This window comes from Copadichromis virginalis, linkage group LG6 (assembly GCF_057382275.1).
Source record: "Copadichromis virginalis isolate Kocher_CV1m ecotype Utaka linkage group LG6, C_Virginalis_male_GT1.1, whole genome shotgun sequence".
Lineage (NCBI taxonomy): Eukaryota > Metazoa > Chordata > Actinopteri > Cichliformes > Cichlidae > Copadichromis > Copadichromis virginalis.
The window spans coordinates 39836537-39860770 of NC_140623.1; the positions used below are offsets into that span (position 1 = coordinate 39836537).

At 40.9% G+C, this 24234-nt stretch overlaps 1 protein-coding gene and 1 pseudogene across 3 annotated transcripts; both read right to left on the reverse strand.

Moving 5' to 3' along the window:
- Positions 1–402: 402 nt before the first annotated feature.
- LOC146708481 (E3 ubiquitin/ISG15 ligase TRIM25-like) lies at positions 403–8209 on the reverse strand (annotated as a pseudogene). Its single transcript, XR_014920958.1, has 9 exons — positions 7507–8209; positions 4632–4725; positions 4285–4518; positions 3955–4123; positions 3236–3301; positions 3026–3115; positions 2346–2486; positions 1982–2041; positions 403–1887 (listed from the first exon to the last, which is right to left on the reverse strand). The product of XR_014920958.1 is annotated as an E3 ubiquitin/ISG15 ligase TRIM25-like (transcript).
- A 2132-nt stretch (positions 8210–10341) lies between these two features.
- On the reverse strand, positions 10342–23484 carry LOC146708482 (E3 ubiquitin/ISG15 ligase TRIM25-like). 2 transcript variants are annotated; one of them, XM_085460394.1, is made up of 10 exons: positions 23255–23484; positions 22395–23013; positions 20031–20126; positions 19684–19917; positions 17560–17728; positions 17050–17118; positions 16863–16952; positions 14876–15013; positions 14699–14758; positions 10342–14615 (listed from the first exon to the last, which is right to left on the reverse strand). In XM_085460394.1, exons 2-10 carry the CDS (start codon positions 22989–22991, stop codon positions 14083–14085), a joined length of 1986 nt encoding a protein of 661 aa, XP_085316520.1. In that variant the 5' UTR covers positions 22992–23013; positions 23255–23484; the 3' UTR covers positions 10342–14082. The 2 variants fall into 2 exon arrangements, with proteins under 2 accessions (XP_085316520.1, XP_085316521.1); XM_085460395.1 differs by lacking the exon at positions 23255–23484 and having other exon boundaries at positions 22395–23241.
- Between the last annotated feature and the right edge of the window lie 750 nt (positions 23485–24234).

The window sequence follows — 24234 nt, forward strand, 5'->3', positions numbered from 1 at the left end:
GACACATAAGCTTGACATTAGGAAAGGGGACTAACAGACATGGAAGCAAGTGACAGACTGGGGAGACAAGGGATGAGACGCGAAGGAAATGGAAACTGGTAAGGCAGACCGAAGACAGACATGACGGAGACACAGAGAGGGGGGGAGTGAGGGACAAAACATGGGGACGAGACAAAGCCATGAAAGAAACCTAATAGCAAAACAAAACACCATGAAGTAAAAAATCTCAGACCCTCAAAAGACCAGACTGTACAAAGCTAAAACTCAAATCATCTTCCTAATGCAAAAGAAAGAATAATGAATTTACACAAAACTCGAAACCCCTTTGCTTCAATCTTTATTCACACTATTTGTTTATTTATTATTTGACATGTTTCTATTATATAGCGAGGCGCAATCATAAGCATTTTAAAGAGTTTTATTGGAAAAGAAGTCAAATTTAAACAACAACACAGTATTTATAGTGTTACACGTGCACTGACCATACGATAAAACATCCTCGTGACTTCATAGATCTGGAAGCAATTTGGTGATGACCAGTGCATGATGGGTCACCGTGTCATAAGTGGTTCAAAGTGATCAAATCACCATTTTGGATTCAACACCAGATCTTAATCTGATGCAGAATCGATGACCAGTGCTTAAGAAGCAGGAGATTTTGACCAATATTAGCACATTAGTACATGTTTTGCATGTGATCTGTAAGGTTTCATGGTTTTCCACTGATAGAGTTAATGGAGCCAACAAATGTGCCAGCCAAGACCTGCACCTGGATAAACAGTGAATAAGAACGCTGTCCGGTAACAATGGATATAAATTATGCACAAAGCAGTTAATATTTTGTGGGCGATTGTGGCTCCAGAGTTGGGAGTTCGTCTTGTAATCGGAAGGTTGCCGGTTCGAGCCCCGGCTTAGACAGCCTCGGTCGTTGCGTCCTTGGGCAAGACACTTCACCCGTTGCCTACTGGTGGTGGTCAGAGGAGCCCGGTGGCGCCAGTGTCCGGTAGCCTCGCCTCTGTCAGTGCGCCCCAGGGTGGCTGTGGCTACAATGTAGCTGCCATCACCAGTGTGTGAATGTGTGGATGACTGAATGTGTAAAGCGCTTTGGGGTCCTTAGGGACTAGTAAAGCGCTATACAAATACAGGCCATTTACCAGGCCTTTTTTTTTTTTTTTTTGATAAACTGGATTATTAAAATAAATTACTTATTTTTTGTTTTTACTTCAGGAGGAAATATGGCTACAATAGCTTTTGGTTGCTTAGTAAACTGAAAAACTGAAAACTGAAACACCATAGGACACCTTTAATTATAGCAACAATCGCACCATCTGACTGTGTATGGTATTCATTGTTGCATTTTGCAAAAGGTAATGGAGGAGCCATTTGAGAAAATCCAGAAGGCTGGATAGATAGCCTCTAAAAAGGCAGGGTAAGGGAACTTGATAGTGTGGAAGGGATACGCCCTCTCTGCCACGCGATAGAACGTAGCGGTGCCGGCCTCACAATCCAACAGCACGCCGACACGCTTTGGATTTGGATTAGCAAGCACGGTCTCGCTGCTGTTATGCCAGACTGACAGGCCGACATCAAGCCACTCGACACACCAGGACTGGACGTTGCGGCCCAGTCGACTGGTGGGGCCTTTGCGGTCGATGCTGCTGTAAGCCAAGCCTATGCCAATGAAGTTAATGTTGGTCAGTCGCACTTCCCAGTAATGGCGTCCCGTAGAGAAACCCTTGGAGGCGAGCACCTGGGAGCAGACAGCAAAGCGTCCGGGGCAGTCGGGGTAGTTTATGTGCTCGTCTGACACGGAGGCCTTAGTGAAGTTCTCGGTCAGCGCGATGCGTTTATGGGCGGTGCTTGGATCGAAAGTGAGTTCTGTGGCGTCTGAAAGGGATAAAAGGAAAGACTATTTTATTTTAAAAAACAAACAGACACGGCTGCTGTTGCTGCATGAGCGGATGATGCCTGCTACACTTACATTTCAGAAGTTCACCTCTCTTTTCAGCTGTGCTTATGTCTGGGGGAATATCTGGAGCTTCTACAATTAAAGACAAAAAAGTAAATCATTTGTGTTGCCATATTGGAAAATGGACATGGTTACTGTAAAACTGGAATTGTAGCTTGTGCCAAGTTGGGGTGTATTTACATGGTGATAGTGATGATTTTGTTTGCTTTCCACACAGCTGTCAGAGTTGCAATAAGTGAAATAAAGACATAGACCAAGTTTGTCATCAAGCTCAGAGATAACAGAAGATGAATGGCACCTGTTCTAAAGTCTGTTTGTGGTGCTGGGACTACATTAGCAACTCAGCATACAGTGCTCAAATCTGATGTCTGTCTACCTGGTTTCTGATTAGGTTCAGCTGCAGGAGAACAGTCTCTGGGTTCCTCTTTCACTCCATACTCCAGCAGGTTTTCCATTGAACGGGCGTTTTTCTTAATTCCCATAATGCCAGTGGACTCATTAGGCTTTGTTTTGGTTTCTAGAAAGTAGAGAAAGGCAGTGAAGTATTTATAACACTGAATATGCATAAATCAGATCTAAACACTGGCAGGGAAGACCCGACATTCTCCATATTTATTATATAGGTTCATTATTACATCTTCATCAGGACTGTGTGTGGAAAAACAGAGTTCATTACCAGTAAGAATTGACACAGATGTGACACAGGAAAAGATATGGCACTGAAACAATTCTTCACATCGTCACTGTGAACAGAGTCATAACAGATGTTTGCGCACAGCTGCACAAGCAGAGGAAAAAAGCTTTTTAAACCTTTCTTTGGGTTTATGCAGTTTTTATGTCCTGATGACATTAAAATTACAATAATGGATCTCTCCCAGTTTATTTTGTGCAGGGCTTTAAAATAGACTTGCTTCTAGAACCGACCACCACCAAAACGTTTGACTTGGATTCTGTATATGGTGTCATCCTCTATTAGAAGTCCTGGAAACAAACTGTCGAGGGACTGTGTGCTATCTATTGGTTCATTAAAAAAAATAAAAATCACATGTTCCTTACTTCGAGTTCTTTTCTTTTTGGCTGTTTGGGCTTGAGGACCTGGACTGTTGGACTCGCGGAGTCTGGGCTGAGCAGGAAAGCACTCCACTTCTGAAAAAGCATTAAAAAAAAGAAAAAAAGATTAGAAGCATTTTATTCTTTAATTTTTTTAATTTTTTATTTGTTGCATGTGTTGCATTTAAATGACTTTCTTTCCTGAGAAGAACATACCCAACTCTGGCTGAGCTCCGGTACTTTCAGGTCTTGCTGGTCCTGAGACAGGAGCTGCAGTTTGACCTGTGGAGGGTAAACGGTTGCATTTAAACAGCACTTTACTTCTTGTTCGTGGGACTAGTGTACCCTGCCCAGTGTATGGTTACTGGGGCCCCACCTGGGAGGCAGCCCTGAGAGGGAGCTTGACAGAGAGTGGCTGCTGGCTGGGCCATTGGGCCTTTCCAGGTGCAGCCCAAAAAGCTACATGGGCCCACCCTCCTGAACCTGAGTGGTGTTCTGTTATTGGACCTCTTTGCAAATCAGTTTGTCCATAACGAACACCATGTTTGAAAATATGGATGTCCTGAATGGACCATGTTTTGCACCTCCATAGTATTTGGCAAGGATGCCTGTTGGGTGAGGTGTTTTGGGCATGTCCCAGCAGAGGGAGGCCCCGGGGCAGACCCAGGACATGCTGAGGAGATTACATCTCTTGGCTGGCCTGGGAATGTCTGTGTCACCTGGATTAGCTGGAGGAGGTGACTGAGGAGAGGGAGGACTAGATTTCGGATCCTTGAAGAAAAAAAATCATAACCCTTTATCACAAAGTCTTCAATCTTTCCTTTGATTGCCAACATATTAAACATGACACAAACTCACCAAATTGCACCAGTGCTAGTGTTAATTTCTGCAACAAAATTTGAACAAAACCTGCTAATGCATGCCTGCACACAGACCTGCTTTAAATAATAGTAATCTGGCCTCAGTGGGCTGTTTAAGCATCTCCATCAGAGTCTCCCTCAGGGCTGCCGCAAAGCTCTGCATCGCTATCATCTTCTTGGAGTCCAGATTGATTGGAGGCACTTTAGGCTCAATCTTTACAACTTTGGGCAATTCAAATGAAGCCTGTGAGGAACAAGAGACAGGGAACGCTGTTTATTGTGACATGATTTTTAATCCCTAATTATTTATCTAGTACCATAAATGCTCTGTCTTGTTCTTCAGTTTAAGTTTTCCACCCTTTTCTTCTTTCCTGCTTCACATTCCTGTGATAATGTTTGACTCACCTGCAGAAAAGCCATAGACTGGGATTGACTCAGCAGCCTGTTGATATCTTCTCTGGCTTTCCCCATCTTATTACAGTTTTCATCTAGCTTCTTCATGAGATCCCGAAGTTTCATCTGACCGAGCTCCAGCTCACGGTCCACCTCATTTTGGGCCTCACGTTCATCTTGAGTCAAGATGTCCCTCATCTGCTGATAGACAGCTGCGAGTGCCGTCTTTCTTTTGTTTGCTCCATCCTGGAGCAGAATAAATACAGACACAATAAAATATGAAAATAATGAGGTTTTATCAGTGCATTTACACATGTGTCGCTGATTAAATTATATGACAAGTAATCTATGGAAATTACCTTCAGCTTGCTCTGCATGGTATTTATTTGAAACAACAGTTTCAGTCTTCTCCATTTTCTCATTCAGCAAACCCAACTTGTCTCTGAGGTCAGACTATAAGAACAGACACAGAACAGCTTCAGCGCACAAATTTCATACAGACACTGCTCAGTGGGCCTGCAGAAGATTGCAAGTAACACTTACATACTTGTTAAACTTCATTTACAATGAGATCAGTGTTATCTGTAGAAAGTGACGCCTTGAATAAAGACGTGTGTTTAGATGCTGAGGGGAAAAAAGATCCATTACCCTAAACTAGGAGTGTCAATAATACAACCTGAGGACTGAACTAGGCTTCAAAGAATCTGTTAAAAAGCTCTCCTGTCAGCCCACGCCTTACCTGCATGGGAGGAGCATGATCCCCACAGGGTCCAATAGAAATGATCCAGCAGTCAATCAGTGTTCACCTATAGTATGGAGGGTGTTGAGTGCCAAAATAATTTAATTAAATACATCATTAAGTGATTCATTGTTTCATTAACTAATTAATATTGGAAATAAATAATTTAGTAAATATTTTAAATGAAATGAACATTGAATTAATTATGTACATATTTAATTAATTATTTCCTATTTTAATTCATTAATGACACAATTAATTTTGAAATCCATTAGGGGATAATATGCACCTGTCGATCACTGTGTTTAACATTTGCTCTCCTGGACTTAACTCGAAAAACCTGGAAGGACTCTGTTCTCATATATTGCTATGTCCATTCCAAATAAAGATATAATTTTAAAAAAATAATTTTGGTACTTGAGACCCTCCATAATGCTGGTTTGTGTGATAGCATTGCTTCACATGCTACATTTCTATGAATAAGCTGATTGTTGTTATTGTGTAAAGTTAGTGATTGCAAGAAAGTCTTATCTGTTGTAATTTAGTGTGATAACATGTGCACCTGTGCTGACAAGCTTTATGTTTCAGAGCGGCACTTGAGTGAATTCCTGGGTCCACTAGGGCCGTGCTGATCCACAAACAAGAGATTTAATACAAGTTAGCTCTGATTCTGTGTCTATCCTGCTCTTATCTGCTTCTATCCCATGGTTAACATTACATTTTATTGTGGTTTAACTGTAATACTTCATCTGAAAGATGCTGAATTATTGAAAGAGATGTTTATATTATTTCCTACTTGCATCAGTTTCAGAAGCACATTTCTACTCACCAGCAAGGTTGTGTGCTTAATGTGTGGCAGCGATAAATAAAGTTCTGCGATACAGTGACATCATCTCATGTCTCTGATCGGACATTAATACACGGGGACAGGATTGAACCACATTCCAGAGATAGTGGGCTATCGTGTCTGCTGTAACAGGATCCATTCTGACTGGTGGATGGATTTACAAAGTGTAAAAGCTACTGAGAAGTAAAAAAAAACTTGTTCTTTTTACTGTTTTCTCAGCAGGGAGCCCTTTGCTTATACCATCCCATGTCATAAGAGTCATTGCTTAAACTCTCAATCTTAGCCAGAAGTCTAAATTATGGTCAGTTTTGCAGCTATCTTACTGATAAAGACCCATGGCTTGCAATACTACACTAAGAGAAAACAATAAACCCAAGCAGCCGTGCCAAGATATGCTTGAAGATGCAAGGACAATGAAGATAAGGAGATAATGAAGGTAGATGAGGTTAAATACCTGGGATCAACCATCCAATGCAATAGACCGTGCACAAGTGAGGTGAAGAAGTGAGTGCATGAATGGTGGTTGAAGAGGAGAGTCAGGAGAGAATTTGTGATAAAAGGCAGTGAGACCTGCTATGATGTATTGTTTAGAGAAGGTTTGAACTGACAAGAAGGCAAGAAGGCTGAGCTGGAGGCTGCAGACTTGGAGATAAAGAGTTTTATGTTGTTTTCATATTTTCCTGCATCATTGTTATGCATTTTATTTATTTTAGTGGCATTTTACATTGTTAAGCACTTTGTGCAGCATGGACTGTTGGTAATGTGCTACATGAATAAACTTGACCTTGACCTTGACAAACAGTGCTGCAAGGATGAATTTAGAATTTACTATAATAAGCTTGTCCTAGTTTGAAAACAGTTGCACAGCCAATCACTACAGGCTTGAACCTGTTTAATGTATAAAAACTGCTCTTGTGTGAGGAGCGGTGTGTGAAAGTGACATTTTCTTCTATTATGTCAAATTACAGACAGGTGAAGCACATGACTGAGCACCACCTTAAGCTGACAACCAACAAGAGCAAATGGAAAGAGGAACAGCGCTCTACTCCACTGAACACACAGGGAGGGGTGCTACTGTCATAGAGCCCTGCTCGCACTTTGAACGCAACGCAGTAGGGTGTGATCAACTGACTTACCCGTGGGGATTATGCAACAACTAAATGATTCATTCTGATTCATATGCAAGATTGTCATATTTTGACCATAAATAATAATAATAATAATAATAATAACCGTTTCCCATCATAAATGTGTAAACCAGTATCATTGTAAAGTGTGTCCATTTCACTCTTTGGAGAGCTAATAAAATGTAAAAGGTGGACCGGTATGTCTACTGTACGCTTTGACCTTATATCAGGCGGCTTATATCAGGAAGGATACTAAAACGTCGTACAAGGTAATTTCTGGCATTGGAATGTTGATTAGAGGAGCCATTGATTATGACCTGAGAAGGGGAAAGCTAAAGACAGGCCCCTCCTTTAATATGAAGTACAAGTCTAACCTAAATTTACTGGCTGCTAGGATTTGGACACATTTTAGAATTAACCATTAAGTTCCGATTTTCATTCATTGTGACCACAAACTGAACATAAAACTCTAATATTATCCTGAATATAAGGAACTGCCAGGTGAATACTAACAGACACACCTCTTTCAGGTTCCTCTGCTCCTCCGGACTTATGAAGGAGCATCCTTTGTGGACCTGTTGAAGGCAAAAGCTGCAGATCAGACGGTCATGCTGGCTGCAGAAGAACTCCTTCAGCTTGTGGTGGTCGGAGCAGATGCGCTCCAACAGGTCCCCGACAGGCTCGCTCAGCTGGTGGGGACGGAAAATAGGGTTTTCCCGGTGAGGGCGCAGGTGCTCCTCACAGTAAGACGCCATGCAGGTGAGGCAGGTCTTCGACGCCTCTGTTTCCATGCAGGTATCACAGCGGAGGATCTCCTTTTTCTTCACTTGGCTCTCCTCTGCAGTCAGGTTGGGTTCGTTCTTGCTCGATCTCACTTTAAAGGTCTCCACGACGGCGGTGAGGACCGTGTTTTTCTTCAGCTCGGGTCTGGTGGCGAACAGGGTCCGACACTGAGGGCAGCTGTACGACTCCTTCCATGTGGCGAGCAGGCAGTCCTGGCAGAAGTTGTGTCCGCAGGGGATGGTCACCGGACAGTCAAAGGTGCTCAGACAGATGCTGCAGGTCAGCTCATCCTCCAGACTCATGATAGAAAACTGAGACTCGTCCACTTCGGCCATGATGGGACTGACGCGAATGAAGCTGCGAGGCACAAACGAAACTTATCATTACATCAGATAATCAACGAAGGCCAACCCCTCTGGAAGTTAAACAACGGCAAACGCACTCGCACCAAAACTCAGAACTACGGAAGAGGATTAGGGCCACTGGAAAAAAAAAATCTGACTTTTTTCTCAGAATTCTGACTTTTTTCTCAGAATTCTGAGAAAAAAGTCAGAATTTTTTTTTTCCAGTGGCCCTAATCCTCTTCTGTACTACGAGAACAGTCATTTTACTGCAGTAAAGTTCATGACGTTGCACATAAATAACCATAAATAACAATACTTGTTGTATTGTTTACAATGTGTGCAATCCGTGCTTATTGTGCCTTGGGGTTTACCGCAGTGGCAGTGGGGGGCGTGTGTATTACGGAATTATTATGGAAGTGGACGTGTGTCATTATTATGTTTACGGTAACAGGATTTATGACAAAGTCACCACAACATCTGCCTGAATATTTATTTTTTCATAAACACAGATTCAACCTGAACAATGAATAAATGAATAGACAGATATATTAACTTATTTGATATCCTGTTTTAGGGCGCTGTCAAAGAAATCAAGCATTAGGAAAGAAAATGAAAGATCTTTATGTTTAATCATTTTTAACATTTGATTGTTAATTACATTACTTAATTTAATATATAAATACAAGGAACAGGCTATGAATGCATACAGGGGTGGGGAACTCGAGGCCTCCAGGGCCTGTTTCCTGCAGGTTTTAGTTAACACCCTGGGTCAACACACCTGAATCAAGTGATTAGCTCATTACCAGGCCTCTGGAGAACTTTAAGACACGTTGAGAAGATCATTTAAATCAGCTGTGTTGGATCAAGGACACATCTAAAACCTACAGGACACTGGCCCTGCATCACACGCTGAAAGACAGCCAGCTGAGTTTTAACTGATGACTTCTCCAGCTCTTTTATATCTTTATTTATGCAGTTTTTTTTGCTTACATATTTAAGATCTTCCAGAATACTGCTGTGATAATAACCCCATTAGCTGAAAAAGCTTTAATGTTTAAATGACTAAAGAGATCATTAGTTATATTCATACAATCTTGGAGAAAAACTGGATGGTGGAAGGATGGGAAAACAAATATACTTCAGATGAGTACTTTTTAAAGTACTTTTAGTTGTTAACACACAGAGACTTGAAGCCTGGAGAGGTGGAGGTATGCCCGGGAGTGGAGTGTGATGAAAGTTAGTAGTAGCAATACGGTATACATGTGTGTGAATGAGAGGGAGACAGATGTAACAATGAAGATGCAACGAGTCAAAATAGTGAAGGCGGATGAGTTTAAATACCTGGGGTAAACCATCTACAGCAGCAGATAGGGCATAAGAGGGGTGAGGACAGGGTGGAGTGGGAGGAGATGAGTGTCAGGGTGATTTGTATGAATGATAAAAGCTAGAGTGAAAGGGAAGGTTTTAAATATGGTAGTGAGACCTGCAGTGATGGGTCTGGGCTGGAAACAGTGGCACTGACAAAAAAAGATAAGCCGAAGGTGGCAGAGGTGAAGAGGCTAAGATTTTAAGTTTGCGTGAGCACAACCGAAGGATTAGTAATTAATACATCAGCGAGACAGCTGAGGTTGAGTGTTTTGTAGTCAAAGTTAGAGAGATAAGCGTGTGTGTCAGAGGAAGGATGGTGTATATTGGATAAAGGATGTTGGATATGGAGCTACTAGGCAGGTAAAGAATATATAACACAGGTTGAGAGTGTTTATAATGAATAACAGGATCAATTAAACAGCAGCTTAAATACATTTGAGAAGTATTCAAGGTGACAATAGACAAATAGTGTTTAATAATATTTATAAAGGTTAGTTATGAAAATCATGACAGGAAAGGGAAAGATTGGATATCCACTTTGTCATAACGCAAACTGAAGATAATTCTCTGTCTAAATGTCTTAAAAATATTATTTAAAATTTGTAAAATTCACATTTATATACATTGTGCAAAAAAAGCAGCTGTTGTCAGAACTTTGCCTTAATCAGCGCCATATAATCCACAGTCTGGCATCCATAACAGGGCAGCATTAATCAGCTGCTCTTCCTGGCAGCCTCAGGTCTAACATCTGAACTAGACATGAGATGTGGGCGGGTGATGTCGATATGTGGCAGCAAAAGAGCAAAATTCTTTGACCTGCATCTTATTTGGCTTAAAGTGTCTTTAAAAGAAACAAAGCCATTTGAGAATCAGAAAAACCCTTTATTAGCAATATTCACTGGTTAACTTGCAATGCAGTTTTTGATTATGCAATATAGCAATCCAAGAGAATACAGCATGAACACCTTAAATATAATGTACTAACAAGCACTTTTTCAAAGACAGTAAGAGCACAAGATGGTTAACCACTGAAGCGTTACAGAAACACACGTACTGCTACACTTCTGTGTGATGCAAAGACTACAGTTAAGCTGACATTCACTAATTTACACAGAACAAATCATCTCAGTCCTGGAGTCTGCTTAAACTCGAAAAGTACTACAGGAAGTTAAAAAAAAAAATGTTTTGATTAATTGTATACACCACTATGTGATTTCAACGTAAGGTAGTAAGAGTACACAAGTGTCACCACGGTCCAGGAAAGGTATTGATAGTTTCTTAAACCCTTCTATGCTTTCTCCACTGTGATAAGCTGATTGCACCACACAGGATCAGATCCAGTACACCAATATCAGTGTACAACCTAAAATTATACTTAGTTTATGGATTGCACACTGTTTGTGTGAACCTTTCCTTGCTTATCACTCAGTCTGAACAAAAGTGTCTTTTGAACCTTTTAAATATAGTAAAGTTTGTCCAACTTTGTCAAAAAGAACAAAGTTAGGAGCTGTGACTGAACCACAAACTTCACTGTTAAAGCACACCGAAGATGTTCAACACTTAGTCTCATTTCTATAAGATGCACGTCTGACTCTTAAAGTGATCACTATATTAAACACTTTAACACCTGGTGGACTGGAGTATGCCACATCAGGAAGAGAGTCGTTGTTCTTACAGGCCGGAGTAAACTTTGCTACAACAAATAATTTACCCCTTTGAAACCGTACGTTTTGCTACATTTCCTCCACCTTTTTAAAGCCAACAAGGTTTTCTGATGGCTTGTTAGTTTAGTATGCCTACCATAGAAAAACGTGTATAGCATTTTATTTCTATGGGGCATCCCATGCAAGCATGATATCCCAAGATCAAATCCAGGATCTGATCAGCTGCAGATAATCGGTGACTCTTGCCATAAAAACAACCCAAATACAAAAGAGGAGAGAGACTTTCAGAACATGATGAAAACAGAGGAAACATGGCTTCTGTTCCCATCAGTTGAAAGAAGTGAGCATTTGGAGCTGGGTGATACAAGCTACAGCATAGATTCTCTTATGCTGATAAAATTTCCATGACATGTGCGGTGCTTGTGCACATTAAGCAGCCAATCATGTCACAGAAACATATTTTAGAAACTGACAAATGGAAGTCACTCTAGCTTCATATCAATCTTCAGATGTCAGGTATTTACAAATAATTTCTTCGTTTACAGTTTGGACAGATTTGAGCATTTTTGTAACGTAACGCTGAGGCAAATCTTTAAAGTCACCACACATTGTTCATATCATGAAAAACCGCTGCATCACCCAGTCTTAGAACCTCAGTTCCCACACTCTAAAACAAAGTCTCCACATGCAGAATTGATATCGAAACACTACGCAAACATGTGCTTCACAGGTAGACTCCCTGCTTGATCCAGCTGTAGTCACATCTGTTCAACAGTGCACGATACATAACCTGCACAGGACACACACTGTATGTGTGTGTTCTGCAAGAACTGCAGAAAAAGCAGGAAATAAATAAACTCTCCGAAAAATAAAAACACCACAAGGAAACCCTGACACCATTGAAAGTGAAATTATTGTATACATTAAAAAACAACAACATACATTTATATGGTTTTTATCTTTTGAGTTTAGGTCTGATGTTTTTTTTCTATCCTGCTTTCTCTCGACACCAAGACATTTCATTTTGACTTGATGCAGTTTTAAAAGCAAACTTTGTTTTTAAATACTTTTCTTAAAGTGACTTGAACACATATTTGCTTCACAGTCACTAGAAAAATACAGGATATAGTGCATTACCTGCGTTTTGAGACAAATTCATTTAAATGAATCAGCTGCTGAATATCACATCCAGCACAGATAATAAAAGTTAATAACATCAGATATGACATGCTATTAACTCTTGATACCCACTTCGGTTGTTTGCGTAACTCTGTCTACTAGTACTGTCAGACAGGACCGAGAAACCGCTGCCATATATTCCTCAGATCTTACAGACGTTATTAGCAGAAAGCACTACTAATCAGGACATTCACATTCTGCGTCTCAAATCGAGCATTTCTGTTCTCCCACTTGCCATTTTGAGATCGGCAAGTACAGCTACACGCATTGCACAGCAAGTATTTGGATGCACACGTGTAGCTGAACGTTTTATTACCCTCAAATACCACCAAGAAATTATCACTCAGTAGCAGGAGAGTGCATTGACAGCACTGATTGCAACAAGAATGCTTTGCTGCCTAACTTAGGCATTAACATTACGTGCTGTGGCAATGTCATCGTTATTGTAAACGGGTGGATGGTCATGGGGCGGTCAGAGGTTCAAAAAAAGTTGGAAACAGCCCCAAGATTTGGCAACTAGAGCAACAGTACATCAGGAATGTCAAACTCATTTCCCACTGTGAGCCACATACAGACCACTTTGATCTTAAGTGGGCTGAACCTGTGAAACTCCCAGTTCTGTCAGTATAAAGATGCAGTTTCAAAAGCACATCTCTTTTTCTACATCATAAGGAAGTCCTGCTGCAGCAAACAGAAATCTGTCAGCATGTCTCCGGGCTTAAAATGAAAATTAATAAATGTGTATAATTACAGGAAGGCGCTCATTGCTCACTGCCCAGACTGTAATTATAAAACAGAATATTTTTTATTAATTCACAGAAAATGCATTTTTTTTTTATGTGGACCCATTGTAAAAATAATTACATTTCTACTCATGTCTATCAGTTACCCATGTACTTTGATGTAGATGAATCGGCATGGGGAAGGTCTATACCCGCAGCAAAAGCTGTAAAACCTATGAAAATACAGTTAAGAGTCCAAAATATTTGCCCTTCTTCACATTTTCCAAAGTGGGCCAGTTTGGAATCTTTGTTTGGCCAATCCTAGCCCACGGGCCTCATGTTTGACACCCCTGATGTACATGAAAAGCAGCAACAGAAATCTCTATGAGACAGTGATATTTAACCTGATCAAACGTCAATAAAGATGCTAATCAGTTGTGTAAAGACAACATTTTCCTCTTCAACAACAGCTGAACAAATAGTTCCCAGAGAGCAGCTATAATCGGTCCTGATGTGAAAAATATCGTGGTTCAACTTTTTGGTGTTTAAAACATTCAAAAAATTATTGCTAACTAATTACTTTTTCTAATCAATCTTTTTTGTTCCTCCATTTAAATAATTGTATATAATTTTATGTAGATTAAGTCTGTAATAACGAGCGATTGATTAAAGGTGCCCTGTGGAGCTTCTAACTACTGTCAGCACTGATGCATAGAATTTATGATGCCTCAATTTAGTTTCATGGTTATTTACTGAACCAGTTCATGAATCCAACAAGCCAAAAAATGCAGCGACCAACACCTACACATGCAGTTAAGTAGAAGGCAGCTTGTTAACCATAATAATTACCTTGTTAATTACATAATGCATTTTAATAAATTAGCTTTGCAAAATTTCTTTCCTGCACTTTTAGACCTAAAAAAAATGTAATGAATATTCTACAGTTACGTATAGTTACATAGTGACAATAAGTTACGTGTTTACAAGAAAACTCCACTGGGCACCTTTAACAAAGAGCCGACTGGCTGACTGCAAACTCATTGCTGCAGCTTGCACAAAGTAATGAAGGAGCCACTCGAGAAAATCCAGAAGGCTGGATAGACAGCCTGAGCGAAGGGGAACATGAAGGAGTGGAAGGGATACGCCCTGTCAGCCACGTTGTAGAATGTAGCAGTGCCGGCCTCGCAATCCAACAGCACGCCTACGCGCTTTGGATTTGGATTAGCAAGCACGGTCTCGCTGCTGTTATGCCAGACTGACAACTTGACATTAAACCACTCGACGCACCAGGACTGGGCGTTGCGGCCCAGTCGACTGGTGGGGCCTTTGCGGTCGATGCTGTTGTAAGCCAAGCCTATGCCAACGAAGTTACTGCTGCTCAGTCGCACTTCCCAGTAATGGCGCCCTGTAGAGAAACCCTTGGAGGCGAGCACCTGGGAGCAGACAGCAAAGCGTTCGGGGCAGTCGGGGTAGTTTATGTGATCGTCTGACACGGAGGCCTTAGTGAAGTTCTCAGTCAGCGCGATGCGTTTATGGGCGGTCCTTTGATTGAAGGTGAGTACTGTGCCATCTGGAACGGACAAAAAGAAAGATCATTTCACAACAGCCACAGCTGCTGTTACCACATGATGGAAAGACACCTGCTACACTTACATTTCAGTAGTTCACTTCTCTTTTCAGCTGTGCTTATGTCTGGGGGAATATCTGTAGTTTCTACAATTAAAGACAAATGCGATTAGATCTCAAACAACAGGAACAGGCTCCCATAAACTAGTCCATTTCTGAGCTTTAAGCAAGGTTTAGCATAAAACGCAAAAATCTGATGTTTACCTGGTTTCTGTTTAGGTTCAGCTGCAGGAGTACGGCCTCTGGGTTTCCCTCCAAACTCCAACAGGTTTTCCATTGAACGGCCAGTATTTTTATCACCCATACCGTCCCCAGTGGTCTGAGGATTTTTTGGTTTGGGTTCTAGAAAAACAAGAGAAGTATTTATAAAATTAAATGTGCATATATCAGATTTAAGAGACAAACTCTTAAACAAAAGAGCGGCATGGACCTCAAATTTGTGGGAGGATTTTGTAACAGCAACGACGGTCTTTTGTCCCCCCTCATTCAAGAGTCAAACCAGGAAGCAAGTGAGCCATTTGTGTAGTTTCACCCATGTAAACAGTGATATCAGGTATATCTGCTTTTTATTGTAATGATATAGGAAAGCATATTTTGCATCAGCTTTCTGTGTGCTCAGTGGGTGAGTCAGACATCAGCATTCTGAAATGAGCCACTAATGAAGCTGCAGACAGCTGCATGTGCACAGTAGAAAGTACAAATATTAAATTACAAGTATAAATATTTTTAAAGGCTTTTTTTAAATCAGAAATGAATGATGATTCCAAATATGTGGGAGTTTTTTTTTATTTTTTTATCCTGTTGACTAACAAATTTACAGTATGGAACTGCTCCCATTCATTTAGAGAGGAGCTTCAAATTAAGCGCAGTACAAATGTGAAGCAAACATGTAGAACAGCCATTCCCAAAGTCAAGAGTTCTGCAGCCAACTTAAACAAGAAAATCCCATCTCTCCCACTCAATCTAAATTTTCACTGATCAAAATACAAGATAAAGAGATCCATCCATCATTCGCTTATCCTTTACAGCGTTGCTGGAGCCTATCCCAGCTGTCATAGGGCGAGAGGCAGGGTACACCCTGGACAGGTCGCCAGTCTGTCGCAGGGCCAACACACAGAGACAGACAACCAGTCGCGCTCACAATCACTCCGACATTCACACATATGGGCAATTTAGATTAATCAATTAACCCATCCCCGCAAACTGCGTGTCTTTAATGGCGTCCCCGGAGTACCACGCAAACACGGGGAGAACATGCGAACTCTACACAGAAATACCCCAGCCTGACGGTGGAATTTAACTCAGGACCTTCTTGCTGTGCGGCAACAGTGCTAACCACTGTTCCACCGTGCTGCCCCAAGATAAGATAATGCTAAATATAGATAAAGAGATGTATTTACTAAAAAATGCTATTAAAAAAACCCAATAACCATAAACAACACAGGCTGTTGGCTATAAATTGATAATGCCAAAGTGTAAAGGTCAATGTGCAACCCAAGTGCCACTGGGTCACACAATACATTTTCTAATGTAATGGGATTACATTTTCTTGCAGCCCACCAGGGGTCCCAGCCCACACTCTGGGAATCACTGATGTAGAGGAATACTTCTTTAATGGCTGTTGCCTGACCCATACCAGAAACCCATTTCTGTGCAATAAAAGTGCTTCTTCCTGTCATTGCCTTTCACAATAAGAGACTTTGACAGCCCTCTGTGCTGACTGCAAATCACAGAAGTCAAAACAAATTATAACAGAATTTAGGATTACAATAAAATCTATTTTAGTCTTATTAGATATGAATAACATTTATAGACATTTTGCTGGTTTTTGAGTTGCTGTGCCAATTAAATGGAAGATGACATTTTTCCTTATCAAACACTACAAATCTGGACTGATTTCATGAAGTGAATTAACTAAATTCTTTGAACTATGAGTTAAATTACAAATAATGCATGAATATAAAATGTCTGAATAATTTATCATTATTAATGGTGGTACTGTACAAGTCACATCAGTAAATGCAGAGGCTAAAGTCATTTCCTGTACACCTGTAGTTCATTAAAAAACTGCATGACCATACAACTAAAATAATGAAAAATCTCCACAAACATATCATTATGTGCTCAGTATCGACAATATAGTTCAACCACAAGACGGCAACACAAAATGAAAATTAAAGCAGTTTCATACTTGGAGTCTTTTTCTTCTGGGCTGTTTTGGCCTGAGGACCTGGACTGTGAGACCTGGGGAGTTTAAGGTGACCTGGACTGGACTCCACCTCTGAAGAAGCAGTAAATAAAAGAACAGACATTTATGCTTGACCGGTTATAAAAATCTTGTTTTATAAACCTGGTACTGGACAGATGAATTGACTTACCATATTCCAATAAATTCCCGGAGCCCAGTGGAGACCCCACTGTAGACCACAGAGTAGTGTAGGCTGAACCTGGTTTTTCAATGAAAGCATGAACATTGAGTCATTACAGTATTGACTCTTTATCAACACACTTAATGTATTCAACCTCGACCACAGAACGCGGTATCAATTTGAGTATTTTCAAAATATACTGTTCAGAAAAAAATTAAGGGAACACTTGAACAATATTAACTGCCTTGATAGTTGGTGTGATTTTTATCCTGCTCTCAGTAAAGATGTTCAACTTGAAATTTTCCTTCAACAAGATCCGATACACGATTTGAGTGTTCCCTTAAGTTTTTGAGCAGTTTGATTGGAATCCTGTTTTCATTGGTCCCCACATGAAACAACTCACCAGCTGCCAAAATATCAGGGTTAACTTCTGCAACAAAATTGGACACCATCTTCACTAAACTTCCTCAATGAACCTTAAACTTTAAAACGTCAGACAAAACGGGTCCATGCACTCACCTGGTGTATTTAATGGTAGTCGGCTCTCGACGGGCTGTTTGAAGATCTCTGTCAGATGCTGCTTCAGGGCAGCAGCAAAGGCCTGTGATGCCAAAACCTTCTTGGAGTCCAGGCTGATTTTAGGGGAGTAAGGCTCAAAGTTAATAGCTTGGGGGAGGTTAAATGGTGCCTGAGAAGAGAGGAACACAATGTTGTACGCTCAGTCAAGATAATCATATCCCCTTTTACAAAATGTAATAAACTACTATGTGATGTAATACATTTATAATAAACAAACAGATCTATGTGTACACATGTGGGGTTTTTGTGATGGTTGTGTTAAAATATCCCTCTAACACAACTATCATAAAATCAGAAATCACATCTCTGTTAGAGAACAACAATTGTTTAGAATTAAATTATATTTGACTTATATAGCACCAAATCCAAAATACAGTTGACTCATGGGGCTTTATGTTGCAACATAAAGACCCTACAATAATACAGAGAAACCCACAACAATCAAACGACCCCCTATGAGCAGGTGGTGACAGTGGGAAGGAAAAACTCCCTTTTAACAGGAACCTCCAGCAGAACCAGGCTCAGGTGGGGGCAGCCATCATCCCCAAACAATACTATTTACATGCAATATATTGATTAGACGTTGCTGACAATGCCTAGCAAGCGGAGACTCCTCTGACTTTTAACGAGTTTGGTTCTAAATGCTTTACTGCTGATTGTAGGACCTCATTTGCTAGTTTCGAGTCTCGCTGAATAAAACATATATAGGGAGTGTTTTATTTATATCGCACCAGATCACAAAAACATTTGCTTCAATGTGCTTTATATTGTAAGGTTAGGACACTAAAATAAAGCAGAGAAAACTCCAACAACTCTGTGACTGTGGGAAAGTAAAACTCCCTTTTAACAGGAAGAACCCTACGCCAGAAGCAGGCTCAAGGAGGGGCAACTATGTGCCCTGACTGGTTGGGGCTTTTATCATTTTGGGTGGTTACATTTCTCTGTGAGTATATTAGGTGTATATGGTTGTTTTTGGTTGGAACAGCAGAGAGACGTAAGCCAAATACTCTCCTGTTTACAGTTAGTTGCCCCTCAAGTTTAAATGGTCTGCTGCCGACTCTGAACCTAAGCCCAGTCACCTAGGCTTTGTACCCAAACCTAGCTTACAAAACTCAATTATGTGACCCAATTGTTTAACCTGACCTTCAACAGGTTGGGTTTGGTGTCCAACCCGAACCAACAATGGCATTTAAAGCCAACCCAACAGCTTGACCTAACCCTAACTTCTTGTTTAAAGTGTCTATCCATAACCGATGTTGGGTGTGCTGCCACCCAACATTTAAAACACTACCTCATTTAAAACTGACCTAGCCCCATAAGCCCGACAGATCTGTGGCCTAAAGGTCGTAAGTGCCGTTTAGGGAGCTCAAGGAGCCTGAAATATTCTAACATGTTTAGGAAAAAAAAAAAAAAAACTATCAAAGCTTTTCATAATAAAGGCAATGGTTGGTTCTCCAAAACAGAGGGGAAGCGATTAGAGTTATGATAGCCAAGGAATTCTTCTTTGAATTTTTGCTATTTTTTTGGGGTCATAGGGAAACGGTCAACTTTTTTTAAAATTCCCATTTGATACATTTCACCCATTTTCAAGCAATAAAACTCAAACATCAAGGTCCAAGGTTCTGAAATGTGGTTTGCTTGGCATTTTAGATTCGAGACACACACCGACTATGAAATTCTTGGCCAACATCACCATGGACCTTATTCGTTACCCCCTCTGTTCCTTGGAAACAAAAGCCATTCGTCATCAAAGTAAGTGGGGTGTTTGAAATTCTTCCAGCAATTTTCCACACAGAACATTTAACTAGTAGAGGGCCAGACCCTGATATCAGTCTACGATTGAATGGGTCAAGTTGGTATTCTTATACTTTGCCAAGCAAAATGAACATGCTGTTCACTTTGTAAATTACGGCTCACACTGCAGGAAGGGGAAAGGCAACATGAGGGTGCGGCTGCTTTTATCGTGATTCAGGTCTGTTTTAGAACCATTACTCACTTTTTATCATGTGTTAGTATGTTATCATTACTAGCAGCTGTATGAATTAACAATCACAGACGTCCCACCTGCAGGAAGGCCTGGGTTTGAGAGCGACTCAGCAGGCTGTGGATTTCTTCTTTAGCTTTCGTCATGTTGTCAACGTTGTCACCAAACTTCTTCATAAGAACTCTGAGTTTGGTCTGACCAGTTTCCACCTCTCGGTCCACTGCGTTCAGAGCTTCGCGCTCATCTTGGACCAACATCTCCTTCATCTGCTGATACTCAGCTGTCAAAGCTCTCTTCCTGCTGGTCGCCAAGTCCTGGAGGACAGGAGTGAGAAAACATTCATAACTGGATCAGCAAAGAAATAATTCAAAGTAATACAAAATGTTCCTTTAGCCTCGTCTTTGTTTTTGCTTATGAGAAGTCTTACCTTTAGCTTGTTCTGCATGTCCTTCATTTCAAATATGATGGTCTCATTTTTCACAATCTTCCCATCTAGCAAACCCAAATTGCTCCTCAGGTCAGACTGCAAAGAGGGAAACATGATACAGTCACTTACTTTAGCCCTGTCTCTTTACAAAAAAAAATAATAAATTAAAAAAAAACATTTGTTGGCATAAGTGATAACTTTGGCCGTAACCTTGGCTTTCTGGCTTCACAATGAGGGTAAACTCCTAAATGGATGCTATGGTTATACTCAGGTTATCAAGTCTCTCTTTTCATAATTCAGATATTCTAATGACAGCATAACCAATATCGAAAGATAACAGACGTGCAACCCAAAATTTTAAAGCTGTGAGCAGCTAAAAAGGAATTCCACTCATTCATATTTTAAAGCAGTTCTCAAACTGTGAGACACCTGCCAGTATTAGGCTACGTTCACACTGCAGGCGAAAGCGCATCAAATCCGATTTTTTTGACCCTATGCGACCCATATCCGATAATGGTGTGACAGTGTGAATGGCACAAATACGATATTTTCAAATCCGATCTGGGTCACTTTCGTATGTGGTACTGAATCCGATACATATCCGATGTTTTAGAAAGCGACTGCTGTTTGAACGGTCATTAAATCCGTCTTTTACGTCACCGACACAAGACAGACGCCAATTATTAGCACCAGAGAAGACATCGCGAACGCTTCCTGGCCATCCAGTGAAACTGTTGGGAAGACAACGTGAACATTTTATTTGTACTGTATAATCTGCAGATTCTGACAGAAATCTGCAACTATCCTTTGAAGCACCGCTCCTCTAAAACAGCAATAAGGATCATTATTAGGTTATTTACATTATTATGCAAATAACAAAATAACTTAAAGCAAAAATTGGGAAACGTAAAGTCCGAAGTCTTTATATTAAGGGCCATCAGTCAAACAATATTGTTTGGTCTGGGTCTAAACAGAGCGCGTTGTGTGTGAAGTCTTCTTTTGCGCATGCGGGCCGCTTTGAGCGTTCACACTAGAGAGCGTTTGCTGTCGCATTTTATTTGTAGTGTGAACAAGCAGACAAAAAATAAAAAAATAAAAAAATAAATCGGATTTGATCAAAAAAAATCGGAATTGAGCATCAAGACCTGCAGTGTGAACGTAGCCTTAGTTTCTGCATCTGCAGTTGTGCAAGGACTACTAAGGTTCATCAATTTTGTCTCTTAGGTAAACGTAAGGCTCTGTGCAAACACCTGTGTTTCTGTGAAATGCCACACTATGATGTAGCAATTATGTATGGATCCTTCTGAGCCTCCAAACGGACATTCAAAACGTAGGAATGACTACTCGACCTCATCAGGTTGTAGTGTGCGGTTTGTAGGCCCTATACTATTTGAGGATCTGCGTGGGTGAATGCAAAGATCTGTTCTGAGTTGTCCACAAGGCACTGCTACAACTGAGTTAAAAGATGGACGTAGCTTCCATGTCTGAAAAGTAAAGGCCATGTCTAATATCTCTTTTCCATTAGAACCTACTCGCCTCGACTCACCTTTACTCTACTTGATTTCAGTCGTTTTCCATTACAACTGAGTACCAAGCTGAAGCTTACTTCAGCTCAGTACACATTTTACTGGTCACTGGTCTAAATTGCTAGTTTGAGCTCTTAATGAATAAAATATGATGCTCATTTTGTGAATTATGGTCCTATTTGCTGTCAGAAAGGAGGATGAATCAGGCTAGGCATATGTTATTCAATAATCATCCGTGTTTCAGTTTCTTATCTAGATCTGTGACATCTGGAAAACTACACAGCTTGAGGCTTTGCAGGACTCTTATAAATAGTGGGAGATGTCATGATAGCTACATCCATAGACTGTATCCAGGTACTGGACAAAAGTCCAGTCTATTGCAGCTCCTAGACTGTGGAACAACCTCCCGATTGCCATTCGCTCTTCTGAGACTGTTCAGTCTTTTAAATCTCGTTTAAAGACCCATCTTTTTACTCTGGCTCTGACGTAAAATAGTTTGATTATCATTTGGTTGGTTTCTATGTTTGTCTCGTCTTGTATTGTTTGGTAATTTTGTCTTATTTTATTTATTTCCTAACTTGTGACGCACTTTGATCAAAACTGTTGTTTTTAAATGTGCTATATAAATAAATTTTGATTGATGGGTTGAAAAGTGGAACTGGAACAACTACTCATCCATGGCATCTACCACTTTTCTCAAGTACGTGAAACTCAGGCTAGCCATCCTGATGAAAATACAGAAACTAAGACATAATTATGTTTTAACAGGAAAAATAAACCCATCTTTGTTTAGATGTGGCTCTTTAAACTTCTCAGGTGAATACTGACAAACACACACCTCTTTCCGGCTCCTTTGTTCATCAGGGGTTGTGAAGGAACATCCTTTGTGGACCTGCTGGAGGCAGAAGCTGCAGATTGGCCGATCATGCTGGGTGCAGAAGAGCTCCATCAGCTTGTGGTGGTCGGGGCAGATGCGTTCCAACAGGTCCCCGACAGGCTCGCTCAAGCTGTGCAGACGGAAAATAGGATTTTCCCGGTGAGGGCGCAGGTGCTCCTCACAGTAAGACGCCATGCAGGTGAGGCAGGTCTTCGACGCCTCTGTTTCCATGCAGGTATCACAGCGGAGGATCTCCTTTTTCTTCACTTGGCTCTCCTCTGCAGTCAGGTTGGGTTCGTTCTTGCTCGATCTCACTTTAAAGGTCTCCACGACGGCGGTGAGGACCGTGTTTTTCTTCAGCTCGGGTCTGGTGGCGAACAGGGTCCGACACTGAGGGCAGCTGTACGACTCCTTCCATGTGGCGAGCAGGCAGTCCTGGCAGAAGTTGTGTCCGCAGGGGATGGTCACCGGACAGTCAAAGGTGCTCAGACAGATGCTGCAGGTCAGCTCATCCTCCAGACTCATGATAGAAAACTGAGACTCGTCCACTTCGGCCATGATGGGACTGACGTGAGTGAGCCTGTGAGGCAGAAACGAAACTGACTTGAGGAGGCGGAAAACGAAAGTAAATTTTTTCGCGTTATTTCCTTGAACCTAATATTCGATACATTCGGTAAATTTTGTTTTTAAAAGAATAAAAATCCGCTAATGTAACATATAAACCACCCTGCTATAATATATTTGAATATAAAGCGCGACACGTTTTTACATAAATCACAAAATTAAAGTCGCTTAAATATATTCGGACTATCCGTCATTACCTGGATTCGTTTGGGTGTGCAGCACGCACTCCAAATGGATAAACAACTTCGGACTTTACGCTGCCGTGTTGTACGCAGTTCACAGCTCCTGCGGAAGTCACTCCTCCCACCCTGTACGTGTGACTCAAAAGCGCACTTGCGCACACGCAGTGGACCACAGGCAGAAACCAGTTACATACATAATCTCTCTACCTGAAACCAAACTAACACACACACGAGGGAAGTGCGTGACAGGTCACACGCAAACAGGGATAATGACAAAAGAACGGAAGGAGGAAAGCTTCTCCCTGTTTTTGTGTGCAGTCATCATTGTTTAGACTTTTAGTAGCATTCGCTGTGTCAGCACCATGAGTGATCCGGTTTATCCACAAAGTCATTTTGTGCAAAAATGAATTCAATATTTTACCTGAAGCTAAGTTGATCATATAAATTGAATAACTGCTACACATTAAATAGAATTTCTGTGTTTTATTTATTAGCGCTGTTTAAAGAAATCGTTCTGATTTGACTCATATGACAAGGATGCCATCAGGGCTGGACTGAGACAAAAAATAAAAAAATAAAAATCGGCCGTGGCATTTTTGGTCCAGGCGGCCAAATAACTGGTATTGAAACAGGTTTAAATCAGGTTGGTACAGTTGTTGTTGGGTTAGTCATGCAGCACGTGACAATAATTAAAAGCTACACTTAGCTTTTCACCAAAGTAGCCATTCATTTTGCCTGAATCCTGTTAATCTCTCCCTCCATCTAATTTCTCACCACGTTCATTTCAGCTTCCTCAGTCGCTTCCCTATTTCTCCGCAGCTGATGCAGCAGTCCTTAATTTTACACATTTGCTGCATTTATTTTTGGTTTTTTATATTGTTTTCTCTCAGCCTACTACTCCACCTTTTGGCCACTTTCGTGCTTAACTTTTTCTACACGGCGCACACTGGCGGACAGCGAAGGGAGGGGAGAGACCCCTCACAACACTTGAGGGG

Bases quoted from the DNA above. Each gene is read 5' to 3' on its own strand.
- LOC146708482 (XM_085460394.1), bottom strand. From the start codon at position 22,991: ATGGCCGAAGTGGACGAGTCTCAGTTTTCTATCATGAGTCTGGAGGAT. The intron at 17,729-19,683 runs GTGGGACGTCTG...CTCTCTTCTCAG, and splicing joins AAACCCAGGCCTTCCTGCAG to GCACCATTTAACCTCCCCCA. The intron at 15,014-16,862 runs GTATGAAACTGC...TTGTTTTTCTAG, and splicing joins CCAGAAGAAAAAGACTCCAA to AACCCAAACCAAAAAATCCT.